The 12,530-nt window shown below is 38.1% G+C and overlaps 1 protein-coding gene across 1 annotated transcript; it reads left to right on the plus strand.

Moving 5' to 3' along the window:
* The first annotated feature begins 246 nt into the window (after window positions 1-246).
* gramd1c (GRAM domain containing 1c) lies at window positions 247-12,405 on the plus strand. Its single transcript, XM_028004893.1, has 18 exons — window positions 247-402; window positions 1,667-1,775; window positions 2,049-2,172; window positions 2,400-2,500; window positions 3,701-3,796; window positions 3,886-3,966; window positions 5,697-5,815; window positions 6,595-6,757; window positions 6,837-6,993; window positions 7,083-7,226; window positions 7,311-7,429; window positions 7,515-7,657; window positions 7,743-7,846; window positions 9,131-9,295; window positions 9,642-9,708; window positions 9,910-10,029; window positions 10,330-10,435; window positions 11,392-12,405. Exons 2-18 carry the CDS (start codon window positions 1,680-1,682, stop codon window positions 11,458-11,460), a joined length of 1,974 nt encoding a protein of 657 aa, XP_027860694.1. The 5' UTR covers window positions 247-402; window positions 1,667-1,679; the 3' UTR covers window positions 11,461-12,405.
* The last annotated feature ends 125 nt before the right edge of the window (window positions 12,406-12,530 follow it).

A 12,530-nucleotide genomic window follows, 5' to 3' on the forward strand; every position in this document is an offset into this window, starting at 1 on the left:
TACTTAAGGTGTGTACTGCAAGTGTTTAGATTTTTAAATACAAACACATGTCTATAATTTAAAAATTATTTTAAGAAATCACTTAAATCAACTCTGATTTGCTCTTAAAATTGGGCATAATTTCCGAAACCACAAACACCTGGTTATAGAAATCACCCTGCTTTCTGAGAGGACTAGTTAATAAAAAGTTTGGATTCTAACCAGCTGATTTAAAGCGTCATCAGTGAGGCGTCAACTCCCACAAGGCGTTTTTCCCTCCAGGCTGGATGAGACGCACCTGCTGAAGCAGCAAGCGGGAGGAGGAGCACATTTGGCTCAACCTCAGAGGTTTCAGAACCAAACAAACCTACTTTTTAAACCTCGGCCAGATAGAACCGGAACCCTGGGTCCTCTCCGTGTTAGGTAAGTGACCAATGGCTGCAGGTCTGGCTTGGATAACCCACACGTGGACACGTAGAGGTGAAGGGGAACAGCGGGCGACTTTATCTGATTGACATACCTACAGATCAGCTGATGATGGCTCTTATCGGAGAAAACGGCTGCTTTGTATTTTTACTCGGATCTGGTGGTTTTAACTTTGCTGTGGTGTGGAAAGGTGATGTAGCTGTTTATTCAGAAGCGGGATTAAACCCATCCTAAGCATAGATCTCCAGACAAACCAGTTTTTGTTTCAATAATGCTTACTTCTATGGCTTCTTTGAATAGCTCTGTCGCATTACGATTTTTCTCTTATCCTTTTAAATTTGGATTTTCTGACCACTTTTGCACTTTTGAAGACCAACTTATTTTGATCAGTCGAATTGTAATGTTTCTCATTAAAACGTAAAGTCAGGCACTTCAGATTGCAGAGTTGAGTGGATTATTTTGTATCATAATTTTCTCAAAAACTAAATTTTGGGTTTTCATTAGCTGTCATCTACATACATAAAATGAATATAAAGGCCTAAACCCTGGGAGGTTTGTTGGGCAGTTGCTCAGGGTGGCATAAGAAGGGGGGGAAACAAAAGAACATGTAAAGTATATATTTATTTGCACCCTAATAAGATTTATATTGCTTTAATGCACATGCAGTTAATGGAGCGTTAGGATCCCTTTATGTTGAATAGGTGTATAAGTTGAGGGAAACATGTATATGTATATATATATATATTAAATAAGTAAAAATCACTGAATCCTGGACAATATTTTGATATAGTCTCTTGGAGAATTACGACTTAGGCTGGGTCTCAATTTGTGGCTGAAAAGAGCTGCTCACACCTGAGCAACCTGACAAACCTTGAGCTATTTTGCAATGTTCAGTTGTGCCAGCGATTTAATCAGTTCTCCAGTTGAAACCAAAGCTGCCTTCACCATATAAAAAGTTTGTCAGTTCAATATTATTATAATTATTAAAAATTCTTGTCTAAAGAGCCAAATTATTTTGGTCTTGTTTTTGTTAATAAAGGCAACCGAGTGGTGAAAAATCCAGAGTAAAGGGGGAAACTTATTTCATAACTATTGTAATGTTGTATAGAGGAACCATTCAGACTAAAAATCTTTTACACCGTTTTATCTGAAACATTGAGATGTCTTGATTGAATGGTTTATTCTTGACAACTTTTGTAGCTTTCCATTTTATTACTAGATCGTCTTTAAGTGTAAACCTGGATATTTCTGTTGTAATTAGCCCAGCAGAGCTGATGGACCAGCTTTCCAACCGGTCAGGAGTGGGCAGTGACGATATCACGGATGAAACGGGATCCCTGCTGGACGTCCAGTTGAGCTCGGATGAAGATGTAAGGAACATTTAAAACAAACAAGAACCTGGAGCACAGACCTGAAAGTCTTCAAAATTATTTTCCTCAGACTTTAGTCATGAGGACAAAGGTTGCTAAGAATAAACTAACAATATTACACATAAAATGAAGCTCTTTCACTGCTCTCTAGTGGTTCAGATGCAGTATTGCATTATTTTCAACTGCATCATCTGTTTCAGACACAGATGCAGAAGAAATGTTCTGAAACTTTGAGTTTTAAATTTATATGAACCTGTAATCTTCCTAAAACAGAGCTCCGATGCTGTGGGTCCATGTCTCGCTGTGCCTCAGTCTCCTCTGCCAAGCTACAAACAGAGGGTGGAGGAGTTTAAGAGGCTGTTCAAGGAGCTGCCTGACTCAGAAATACTCATTTTAGGTAAGTTCAGGATGGAGAAAAAATATTATTTCTTTTAAATTATTAGTTATTTAGAGACTAGATATGGTGGGGAAAAAGCTTTAGTTCTCAAGTTTTAGATATATTTGAGCTGCTTATTCCACAATGTCTTAAAATAAGTTCCTGAGACTAAACAGAAAGTTTTAAAGTAAAACTTCAAGTGTTCTTATCTGTCTGTACCGGGTGTCTGCTTTATGTTTTCTCGTCAGACTATCCCTGCGCCCTCCACCGGGACATCCTCCTCCAGGGACGCCTCTACCTCTCAGAGAACTGGATCTGTTTCTACAGCTATGTGTTTCGAGGTACAAAGGTAATGAGACTGAGAATGAGGAACCGGAAATGAGTCTTAACTTTCAACAATGATCCCCAATGTTGTTATTCTTATCCATAAAAAAATTACGAATAAATTCTTCTTTTTTTTTTTAAACCTGTGAAAAACAGCCGTTACAATGGAAAACATCTTGTGCTCTAACATAATTAATTAAAAAGAGCCGTTTAGTTTCTTTAAAATTGGATTAATAATTAAATTATGATAAATGAAAAAACGGTAAGTACAGACAAGTTCTACTTTAGTTTATTTACGTATTAGGATTTACCTGATAAAGTTAAACAAAAATTTGTGGAAGTGTTCCAGATTGAGAGAAAATATTAAATAGTTTAGGAAAGCATTATGGAGTCAATCCATGTTGAGGGTTACTGTGGACTAATTATGGAATTGCTCAGTGATGAGTAAGTTGTTTTGGAACTGCAGTTGTTTTAATTTGACTTGTAGGGTCAAATCGAACATTGGACAAGCAATTTTATTCCTTAGTTGAAAAGTCTTAAAATATAGGAAAATTCGGAAGAAATTTTGACGGGGCCGGGTGCTGGCTGCATGCTTCTAAGTCTGAATCAAAGTTGCTATGGTTGAGTTGGTTGCAATGTAAATCAGCTTTGATCTTCAAATTATAAAGCACTTACAGTAGCACTCAGAATGGGTCATGTCTCTGTTTCAGTTCCATGAAAATAACCAAATGGGTATTATTGTGTCATGTAGGCTCTTTTTTTTTTATTATTCCTTCTGTCTTTTGTACCATTTTATTTGGGTCAAAGGTCACCTGTACCTATATTTGCTTGTGTTAATCTGATCAGCTGTTTGTTACAATCCACATTACCCTAACACCCTAGATTCAGGAAATGGTTATAGAATAATTTGATTCTATACATGGCAAATAAAAGCGGAACAAGGCAGATAAATGTTTTGGGTTTTTTTGTAGAACATTCTGGTTTATATAAAACACACCTTGAAAATAAGAAATATTATTTTTGGTTTACATATTTTAAGATATGTTTGTACAAAGCCAATGTTTCCTCTTGGTAAATAAAATAGGTTTTTGGTCAGACTGAGAGAGTGGTGATTCCAGCAAGAAAGGATGGTATGCATCAGTTGCACTAAAATGGGTGAAGTTACTCTTCACTTATCAAAGCACTCACTGGTTTATTTATTTATTTGTGTAAAATGTATTTACAGATTACACTGTCTCTCAAAGATATAACCACAATGTCCAGAGAGAAAACGGCTCGACTGATCCCCAACGCCATCCAGATCTGCACACATACCGAGAAGGTATTTTGAGCAAAAAGAGACCTGATTAACACTTTCTTTATATATAAAAAAAGTACATAATCCTAAATATATTCGTCATTCATCCACAGTATTTCTTCGCTTCCTTCTCGGCAAGAGAGAAAAGCTATCTGAGTGTTTTCCGCATATGGCAGAACACTCTGCTAGACAAGGTAAGACTCTTCAGTGGAACAGTCAGGCTCCAATAGGAGGAATGACTGCTACTCATTTGCAGTCAATTTTCTACCATCTAATCTCCTTCCTGAGGACCAGTGTGTCCAGTTATAAAGCAAATATCTGTACGCAGATACAGAAATCCCACAGACACTGACTGACGTTATCAGTGAAGAACTGGAAGGTTTTGGCACTAGTTCAACAGACTGAGTTTTTGTTTACTGTTCTACAGGTTGGGGTAAGTTTTGAAGTTTACTCATAGAAGTCATGAATATAGTTCAAAATGGACCCACAGGATCTAGGCTTTCACCTTTGGCTCAGATATTGATTAAAGTAACATGGGAAAGCAGACCTATCTCATTCCCCAAAAATAGACATGTTTATTTCTGCACTTCAAAAACCACAATTTGTACAAAAAAATGCTGTAGCATGTTAGCTAAAGTACTTTTAAGAGGTGGAGTCAGGTAGAAACTTAAAGTGTGATAGATGGGAGCACATAGAAACGTGAAACTCTGAGCCCTTGAATCAGATCTGTTTTCTATTTGGGGATATTAGAGTAAATACGAGATTTTTTTTTAATATTTTTTATACAAGAATACATTGAAAATAAAACTTTTTTTTTTTTTTTTAAGAAACCCAACGTCCTTTTTATCACAAGTCTCAACCTACTGTTGAGATTCCAAAAAATAAAATGCAAAATGCAATTATAGGGCTCCATGAAAGTGTCAGTCAGAATCAAAACTAAACTGTCCGAACAAAATGTTGGGATCTAAAAATAATTAATAAAATATGGCGGAAGTAACTGATTAGGGTGCCTAATTTTATTAGGCGCATCATGGCTGTGAATAAACAGCAAGTACAAGCATCACAGAGAAGGCATTTTGCATTAAGGTGACCTCCTTTGGTATATTATGATCAACTTTCAGTCAGAGTGAACTTCAGCCCTTTAATTTGATCTCTGCTGCTGCAGCCCTTTTTTCCCCTGAACGGTTCCCCTCTCACAGTATGGGGACTGCAATCAGGTAAACACCTGTGTAAAACTTGAGTTCATTGACCCCATCTGGGTGTGGCCAAGAGATTTGTATCGTCAAGCTGCCTGTAACTAAACGGACTTCGCCGCGGCTCGACGGCAATGACTTGCTGCTCGGTTCTCGGTTTCTCTCTCTGCGCAGAAGAGGGTTTCTATTAAATATCTAACTGGTGTTTGGGCGGCGCGTCTTTACGGACTTCCTTAATGCGCGGTGGTGCGTTCAGGTCACACGGCGTATGAGCCATTCAGAACCCGGTCGAAGCGCGCAGGGGGATATGTCCTCTGACAGGTAGGAGAACCCCGAGGAACCGGTTTACTGAAACTTTGTTTTTAACGCCGACGCTAAAATAAAGGAATTATTTTTCATTTAATAGGCTGAATGAGCAGATATGCGTCTCTATTTCTAGCTCCTCACGTTTGAAGTTTGTTTTTGGCTCTCCCCCCAATAGATATTAGGTAATCTGAACTTCTTTTGCAGTGAGAACACAGTAATGCAACCTGACTGATCTAGTTGGCGATGATTGTGTTTGTAGGTTGTCACCCAAGGAGATGAGACTAAATTATTCCTTATGGAGTTCTCCAGGCTATACACCCTCTGCATAATTGCTTGTTTTTGTGTTCCCCTTCTGGTACCAAGAGAATGCAGGAGGACGAGACCTCTGCATACTTCTAATTGATGTTTATTTATCTTTATTTTAGACTTTGACGTGCCCGGAGCTGTGGCAGATGATCAAACAGCACTATGGGTATGATCTGGGCCTGAACAATGAGGAGATGGAGAGTTTACAGGTGTTGATAGAATCAACTGGGCAGACCAGGTAACTTGGCCTCAGCCCTTGGGACCTTGAACGTGTTTTTTCCCCCCTGACTTTAAAGATACCTCAGGGTTTCATTCTTTCTTTGGTTGACCAACAAACAATGACCTTTAATACGCAGTTTGGGGTATAGATTTCAAAATAACTCCCTTAAAAATTTAAAATAATTTCTTTTAAAAAGCATGAAAAATATAAACCTGCATTGTGCATGTTTGGGTAATGACATCACAAGAGGCAAAATAATCAACCAAGCCCAACTGATTAGCTTAATATTACAGTGACCTTTCACTGATTTCAGGACTCTGAAGTATTCAAGTTTCATCTCAGTAGTTCGGGGTTTAGCACCGTATGTTTAAGACCGAGTTTGACTCATCATGACAAAGCTGAAGAAAAACGGTGAAGATGGTGGTAATTGCCTTCAAAAATTTAACTGGTACGAATGTGTATATTACTCTGAATTTATCTCGTAAAGGGCGAAGGAGCAAAATAACCAGCAACCGTTTGATTGCAAAGAGGGAAAAGAAGATGAAGACCTACATCTCTGATTCGAATTATGCCTTACAAGATGTCACAAGAGGCAAATACGAGCATGAACTTTCTTTGGGGAAGGCATAGATTTTATCTTTATTAATTGACAATTTACAAGGGAATGGCAATAAAAAAAGGAAAACAAGACCATGGCAGTGTGTTCTAAAAAGGAAGGTTGATTCTACAGAAAAGTTTGGTGCCAGCTTTAATCTGCTTTTTTTTTTGTTTTGTTTTGTTTGGTTTTTTTTTTTTAGCCTGCAGCAGAAGTTCAGCAGTGGCGTTGATGAAGGTCTTGGGAGACTGGAGCGGCCCAACAGCCTCCGTCTCCCAGTGGTGGAGCATGTTCCGTTGCAGAGCTCCACACCTCAAGGAGAGGAGATGCCTTCACCCATCAGCTCACCAAGGACAACCAACACGGTATCATCTTCTTTTCCTACATTACAAAATATTTTCTTCGCTCAAATTATCTTCTTAGAATGATATTCATTTCCTGCAGGATGAGTCTCTTAACACCCCGTCCCTACACCGAACTCCGACTCTTCCATTGGAGCGACACCTTGCAGAAAGGCTCGCCAAGTGTTCCACTCAGTCCCTCGACCTCAACGCCAACGAGAACCTGTTGGAGCAAAGCGGCTCGGAAACCAATGAAGAAGGTAAGAGGAGAATGGGGATGCAGATTGTTTCTCTTGGTTGATTTACTTATTTTTGTTAATTACGTTGCTCTCGTGTTTGCTTCCACCAGTGGAGGATCGAATGGACAAGTCCGAGGAACCTGGGCGACTGTACCTCAACAAGGTTTTCCACATGAGCGCAAGCAAAATGTTTGCGCTGCTCTTCACAGACTCCAGCTTCACTCAAAGGTTTATGGAAATCCGCAGGATAACGAGTAGGACCTTACATCGATTTCTCCCGTATTAAAACATATTCATGGAAGCTTTTTAATAAAGATTTCTCCTTTTTGTGTCTTCAGATCCGAGCTCTACTGCTTGGCAGAAGGATGACTCAGGAAATGACAAGCGGGTCATGAACTACACTATAACCATCAATAACCCCCTTATTGGGAAGTTCTCCACCGCTACAGAGAACCAGGTGTGGTTCTGTCCGTGTGAATGGTTGACTAGACGTGTAAACATGTTTTTTGTTTGGCTAATTTGACCTTCATTTACCTCGTCAGACTCTGTCCAAAGAATCCAGGGAGGGTCAGTATTACCAGGTGGATGCTGTGGTGCACACTCATGACGTCCCCTACCATGATCACTTCTACACACAGAACCGCTACTACATCATACGCGTCTCCAAACGGAAGTGTCGACTAAGGTGGTGAATTAATTGATGTGCAGACTATTTATTTAAATGTGAATGGATTTGAACTAAAAGTCTCAATTTTTTTTTGTTTTGTTAGGGTGTACTCTGATGTGAAGTACAGCAAACCAACATTTGGTCTAATCAAAACCTTCATTACAAAAAACTCCTGGAGTGGCATTGAAGACTATTTTAGACAACTGGGTGAGTGTTTCTGGGACAGTCCAAAGGCAGAAAGGGCTTGTCCTTTTTACTTTTTATTCTCACTCCTTGCTTTATTCTATGTTTTATCTGATATGAACAGTTTCTTCCAGCACACATATAGCACTACTGAATCATATTACTGCTGTATCTGCAGGAAGGGCAAAGAATATGAGGGCCGATATTGCAGTCACTCTTATCAGCTGCTCTGAATGCACGTCACACAAAGCTGGAAGGGCAAACCTTCGTTATCATTTATTGTGTGTGAATTAGTCATATCGCTATGGAGAATTAAAAACGATCTGGCAATAAGAACAACACTGTGCAATCTCAGCTACAAATGTTTTTGTGCAATAGATAAACACAAAATAGTGTGACTATCAATGGGGGTGCAGGGGAGATGCATGGTTTTCACATGCAGACTTGTTTTTGGCAATTTTGTTGCAAAATAGCCTAAGAACAACACAAAGCTGTACATAATTGTCAACAGAGGATGTTTTTACTGAAAATTCTTGTGTTCAGTTACAAAAGCTGATTCAGATTGGAAAAAATGACGGTCTTCATTATTTTTCATTTGGATCTGGACTTTGATTTAACAATTTTGACACACAAATACAATTTGATCTAAACATTTTGATTTGCAACCCTTGCTCTATATTTACTGCTGATGTCCTGCCCCAGTCTGAAGACGGTTGTTGCCTGTAATAAGTTTTATTCCTTTCATTCGTTGTTGTACATGTTTACTGTGTGTCCCCTATTATTTACAGCTACTTACTTATTGATTAACTTCTAGGCAGTTTGTTGCTCTGCTTTCCCCCTGCATATCAGAGTTAATGTGGATGACTAATGCATGACACAATTTTTATTACATTTCAGTAATGTGCCTCTTTGTGTTGCTCTTTGTCATAGAATTCTTATATGAAGTTTGTTGTTGTAGTGTGAAAAAGTGTATAATGTTGTCATAAATCCATTCAAAAGATGGGTGAAGCTAATGATTATGAACATAAAAAACTAATATTGCATTAATACTGAGGGTAAATTGTTCAGGAAAACTTACATACCATTTTTTATGGTATGAAAGTTTCAAAATAGTTGCAGATAAAACTTCATGAATCTGTGGATAGTTGTCATCCAATGTAGTTTAACAGGAATTTTGACTGCTGTCTGCAAAACGCTTGAACAAGAAACTAGCTCACAATGTAGTGGGTAGCAAGGTGGTTGTTGTTTTTAAATGAATAACTTTGTAACCCAACTTTCCTTTTCTATATGTTCTTCGTGGTGATATAGAAGCTGAACTGCTGGAAGAGGAGGCAGAGATGAACCAAGCAGTTGGAGAGTCTGGAAAAGCTGGGCTCCGCAGGAGGAGGCGAACGTTCAGCCGGACGCTACTGGATCATGGAAAGCCCGGCAAGCAGTCAGTGCGGGATCCTGACGACAGAGATGGAAACATGGGTACTGAACTATTTCTTAAAGACATACCTAACCATACTTCTTTTACCATTTAGGCTGGTATAACCAGGTAGTGTTTTGCATGAAAAAGTTGGTGGCAAATTGATGCCATTTACATACAGTTGCTGATGTGGGAAGATGATTTGAAAAAAATTTAAGACATTGCATCATTGTAGCTGAAGAATGGGGCAACATTTATCTCACGGTTCTGTTACAAAACATTTCCTGTCCCTATTAGAGCATATCCTGTTACATTAAGCCAGTGCAAAGTTTTCTTATTAATTTAAAATTCTACTTATGTCTGTATGCTAAAAAAGATTAAGCCTATTTAAATCTTGTGTTGTTTCAGGCCCCATGGATACCACAGGCCCACAGAGATGGAGCACTACTGCAATAGTTCTTAGCATGAGTGTAATGTAAGTTGATAAACTAAAGAGGGAACTGAATATTGTGATTTTTCTATTTTGTTTATGAGGATGTTTTTTTTTCCAACTCAAGCATTCAAAGTCATTTCCTGTCAAACCTGCGAATGTCGCAACCTTTTGTGTCTGCGTCGATCATCTGATACCACTGTCTTTTGTTCTTGTGACATAAACTGTGTTTCCTCCTGGTTTCAGTCTGCTGATCCTGATGGTAGTCAATCTGGGCTTGTTTTTCAAGCTGTGGGCCATGGAAGACGTGGCTCACCGCATGTACCTCACGACAAAGCATCGGCTCAGGGAGCGGATGGAAACCAGGTTGGATAACCTGTTTTTTAGTCAACATATTTCTGTAGATAATGGGACAATTGGTAGTTGACTAAATCTGAAAAGTGTTTGTGAAGGTGATGCTTATGCAGGAAAACATCAGATTATTTTTCTGCATAAGCAGCTCACCTCAGTTCCCTGCATTAAGTCTATGTAGATGCTGTCTCAGTGAATATGGTTGTACAAGAGGTGTTGCATCAGCTCTCGTCTAAAGTTACATGCTGTTGAGTTTGCACTCAGTAAGTGCATCGTATTATTGCATGCAGGAAAATAATGGTCTCTTTCTGACAGCTTTGGACCACAGTATGGTCCCAAGCCATTGCCAGGATTCAGGACAATTGAGGACATGCAGCTGCTAAAAACTGTCCTGCAGGACTCCATTCTTCTTCTAGAACAAGTAAGATATGAACTGCTAATGTGTAACACAAACTAATCACAAATTGCATTGGGTTGTTGGGTGGTAGACTGACATAGAAGAGTTTACTGTAATTGAAAGTGAAATGATGTAAAGGTTTTCTTTTTGTTTTTAAATGGAAAATGTTGTGCAGAAATCACAGTAGTTGGTAACAAATCTAAAGTAGCCAAGGCATTTTATTTTTCTTTTTGCATTTTTCTTCGACCTTAAGATCAGTCAGATTAAATTGGGAATCATTGTAAACCTCTATTTTCACATCTTGCAACAGATTCTGAACTATATTTAGGTCTAGAGTTGGACTAGGCCATTCTAGTAGATAAATATGCCCCAGAGCCATTTTGGCCCCTCCATTGTGACTCTTACAAAACAAAGTAAGAAATGGTTTTTAATTTTAAAGGGAATATGATGTTGTGGTTTTAGCAGTTTTACAACATCAGCATAGAATATCAACAACAGAAGGAAACCAGTAGTATAAGGTTTTTAGAAGTAATTTCAATGAGTTATAGCTTCAAAGAATTTTTGTGCTTTATATTTCAAAATAATCTATTTTCCCTTTGTAAAAATATATACATTTTTAGATTAACTCCCCTGGCTCTCAAAGTAAGATTTAATTTCGTGCATATTCTAAAAAAAAAAAAAGTGCCAAATTTTATTTTGTAGCAACAAAGGCTAAATTTTTGAATTGGAAAAAGTTGCTGATCCTGATCTGAACCAATGTAGTTCAGGCTGTATGTTTAGTTTTGTTCTGCCTCTAAGGAAATCTTGGTGTCAATCTCAAGTCATTTGCAATTGTTTTCTTAGAATTGCTTTGTACTTTGGTCCATCTTCCCATCAAACAACTGGCTTTCCTGTTTCTATGTATATCTACTTGTCTCTATATAGATTTAAAAACAAAAAGCACCTTCTACACAAACTTAGTCGTATGTTTTCCTCCACAGCTCCGTACCTCTCTAGTTGTGCTCCAGCAGAATTTTGCTATGGCCAATCAAACAGCAACTCAGCAGTGACCTTATCCTCATCCCAACTGCACTTAAAGAAGCTGCGTTCACATCTGTGCTAAAAGAGCAACAGACTGCTGCAGCAGACTCCCTCAGAGGAGGCCTGGTATCCAAAGCTTTGTTGCTCCACTGGCATCCCCAGACTCCAGACATACCATGCATTGCCAGAGTTACAAGCCAGCACCCCAGGATGATTTTTATTTTTAAACTGAGCTGCTATTGAGGGAAAGCTTGTGCAGCAGGTGCAAACTTCTTCAGGGTTCTCCGTTTTTAAAGCAGTGGCATATTATTCCTCCATTTTACCCAGAGATGTACCACTAGTGTAAATATTTATTTTACTTTTGTTTTTAGTGTTGGTACATGCATTACTATTTAAGAATTTTAATTTTTGCACAAGTCTTGTGAATATCTCTGAATCTTTAACTCAAATAAAACTGTTGTGACTTAAACTTGAAGGTTTTATTTTAATTTTAGCAAACATAAATCATGTAAATTAAAGGTTTGGCTCAGGTGTTTGGTTTATTGTATACATTTAATTTATATTTCAGGGCCCCATGTCACTGTGTATAATTTAGATTTATTTTCTTTGTTTTGATTTTTAAGTGTAAAGGAAAAATTTTCTTTTTTAAAAATTTTTACTTTTTAAATCAGTTGTTGGTGAAGCACAATACAGTTGAGCCAGGTTTATTGTTTACAATGTTTTTATCCTGAATGTTAAAGGAACAGCAGTTTCATTCTGCTCCTTCACAGCCTGTATTTATATTAAAGTGATTTTTTTCCCTCTGTTTTTGTATATATTTATCCCTTCATTTATCACTGCAGATGTTAAGTGTTCAAAGTGAAATCAAGCTGATTGAAGGACTTATAGTTTGGACTCTGTGGTATTCTTGAATGCTAGGTGGACTTCATATTGTTCTTGAAATGGGAACGAATAAATGATTCAATGAAACTGAACCTGATGTCTTTTTTTTTTTTTTTTTTCTCCATTTCACAGAACCAACACACAGCTCGGTCTTTAATTATTGACCAGAAGCCTGCGTCCTCTTGGCTAAAGTACATATTGCTCCTTGTGTTTAGTC

Source organism: Xiphophorus couchianus, chromosome 21 (assembly GCF_001444195.1).
Source record: "Xiphophorus couchianus chromosome 21, X_couchianus-1.0, whole genome shotgun sequence".
Taxonomy (NCBI): domain Eukaryota; kingdom Metazoa; phylum Chordata; class Actinopteri; order Cyprinodontiformes; family Poeciliidae; genus Xiphophorus; species Xiphophorus couchianus.

Excerpts from the sequence above, each read along its gene's own strand:
- gramd1c (XM_028004893.1), top strand. The coding sequence starts at position 1,680 with ATGGACCAGCTTTCCAACCGGTCAGGAGTGGGCAGTGACGATATCACG. Across the intron at positions 1,776-2,048 it reads AGTTGAGCTCGGATGAAGAT|AGCTCCGATGCTGTGGGTCC; the intron begins GTAAGGAACATT and ends TTCCTAAAACAG. Across the intron at positions 2,501-3,700 it reads ATGTGTTTCGAGGTACAAAG|ATTACACTGTCTCTCAAAGA; the intron begins GTAATGAGACTG and ends ATGTATTTACAG.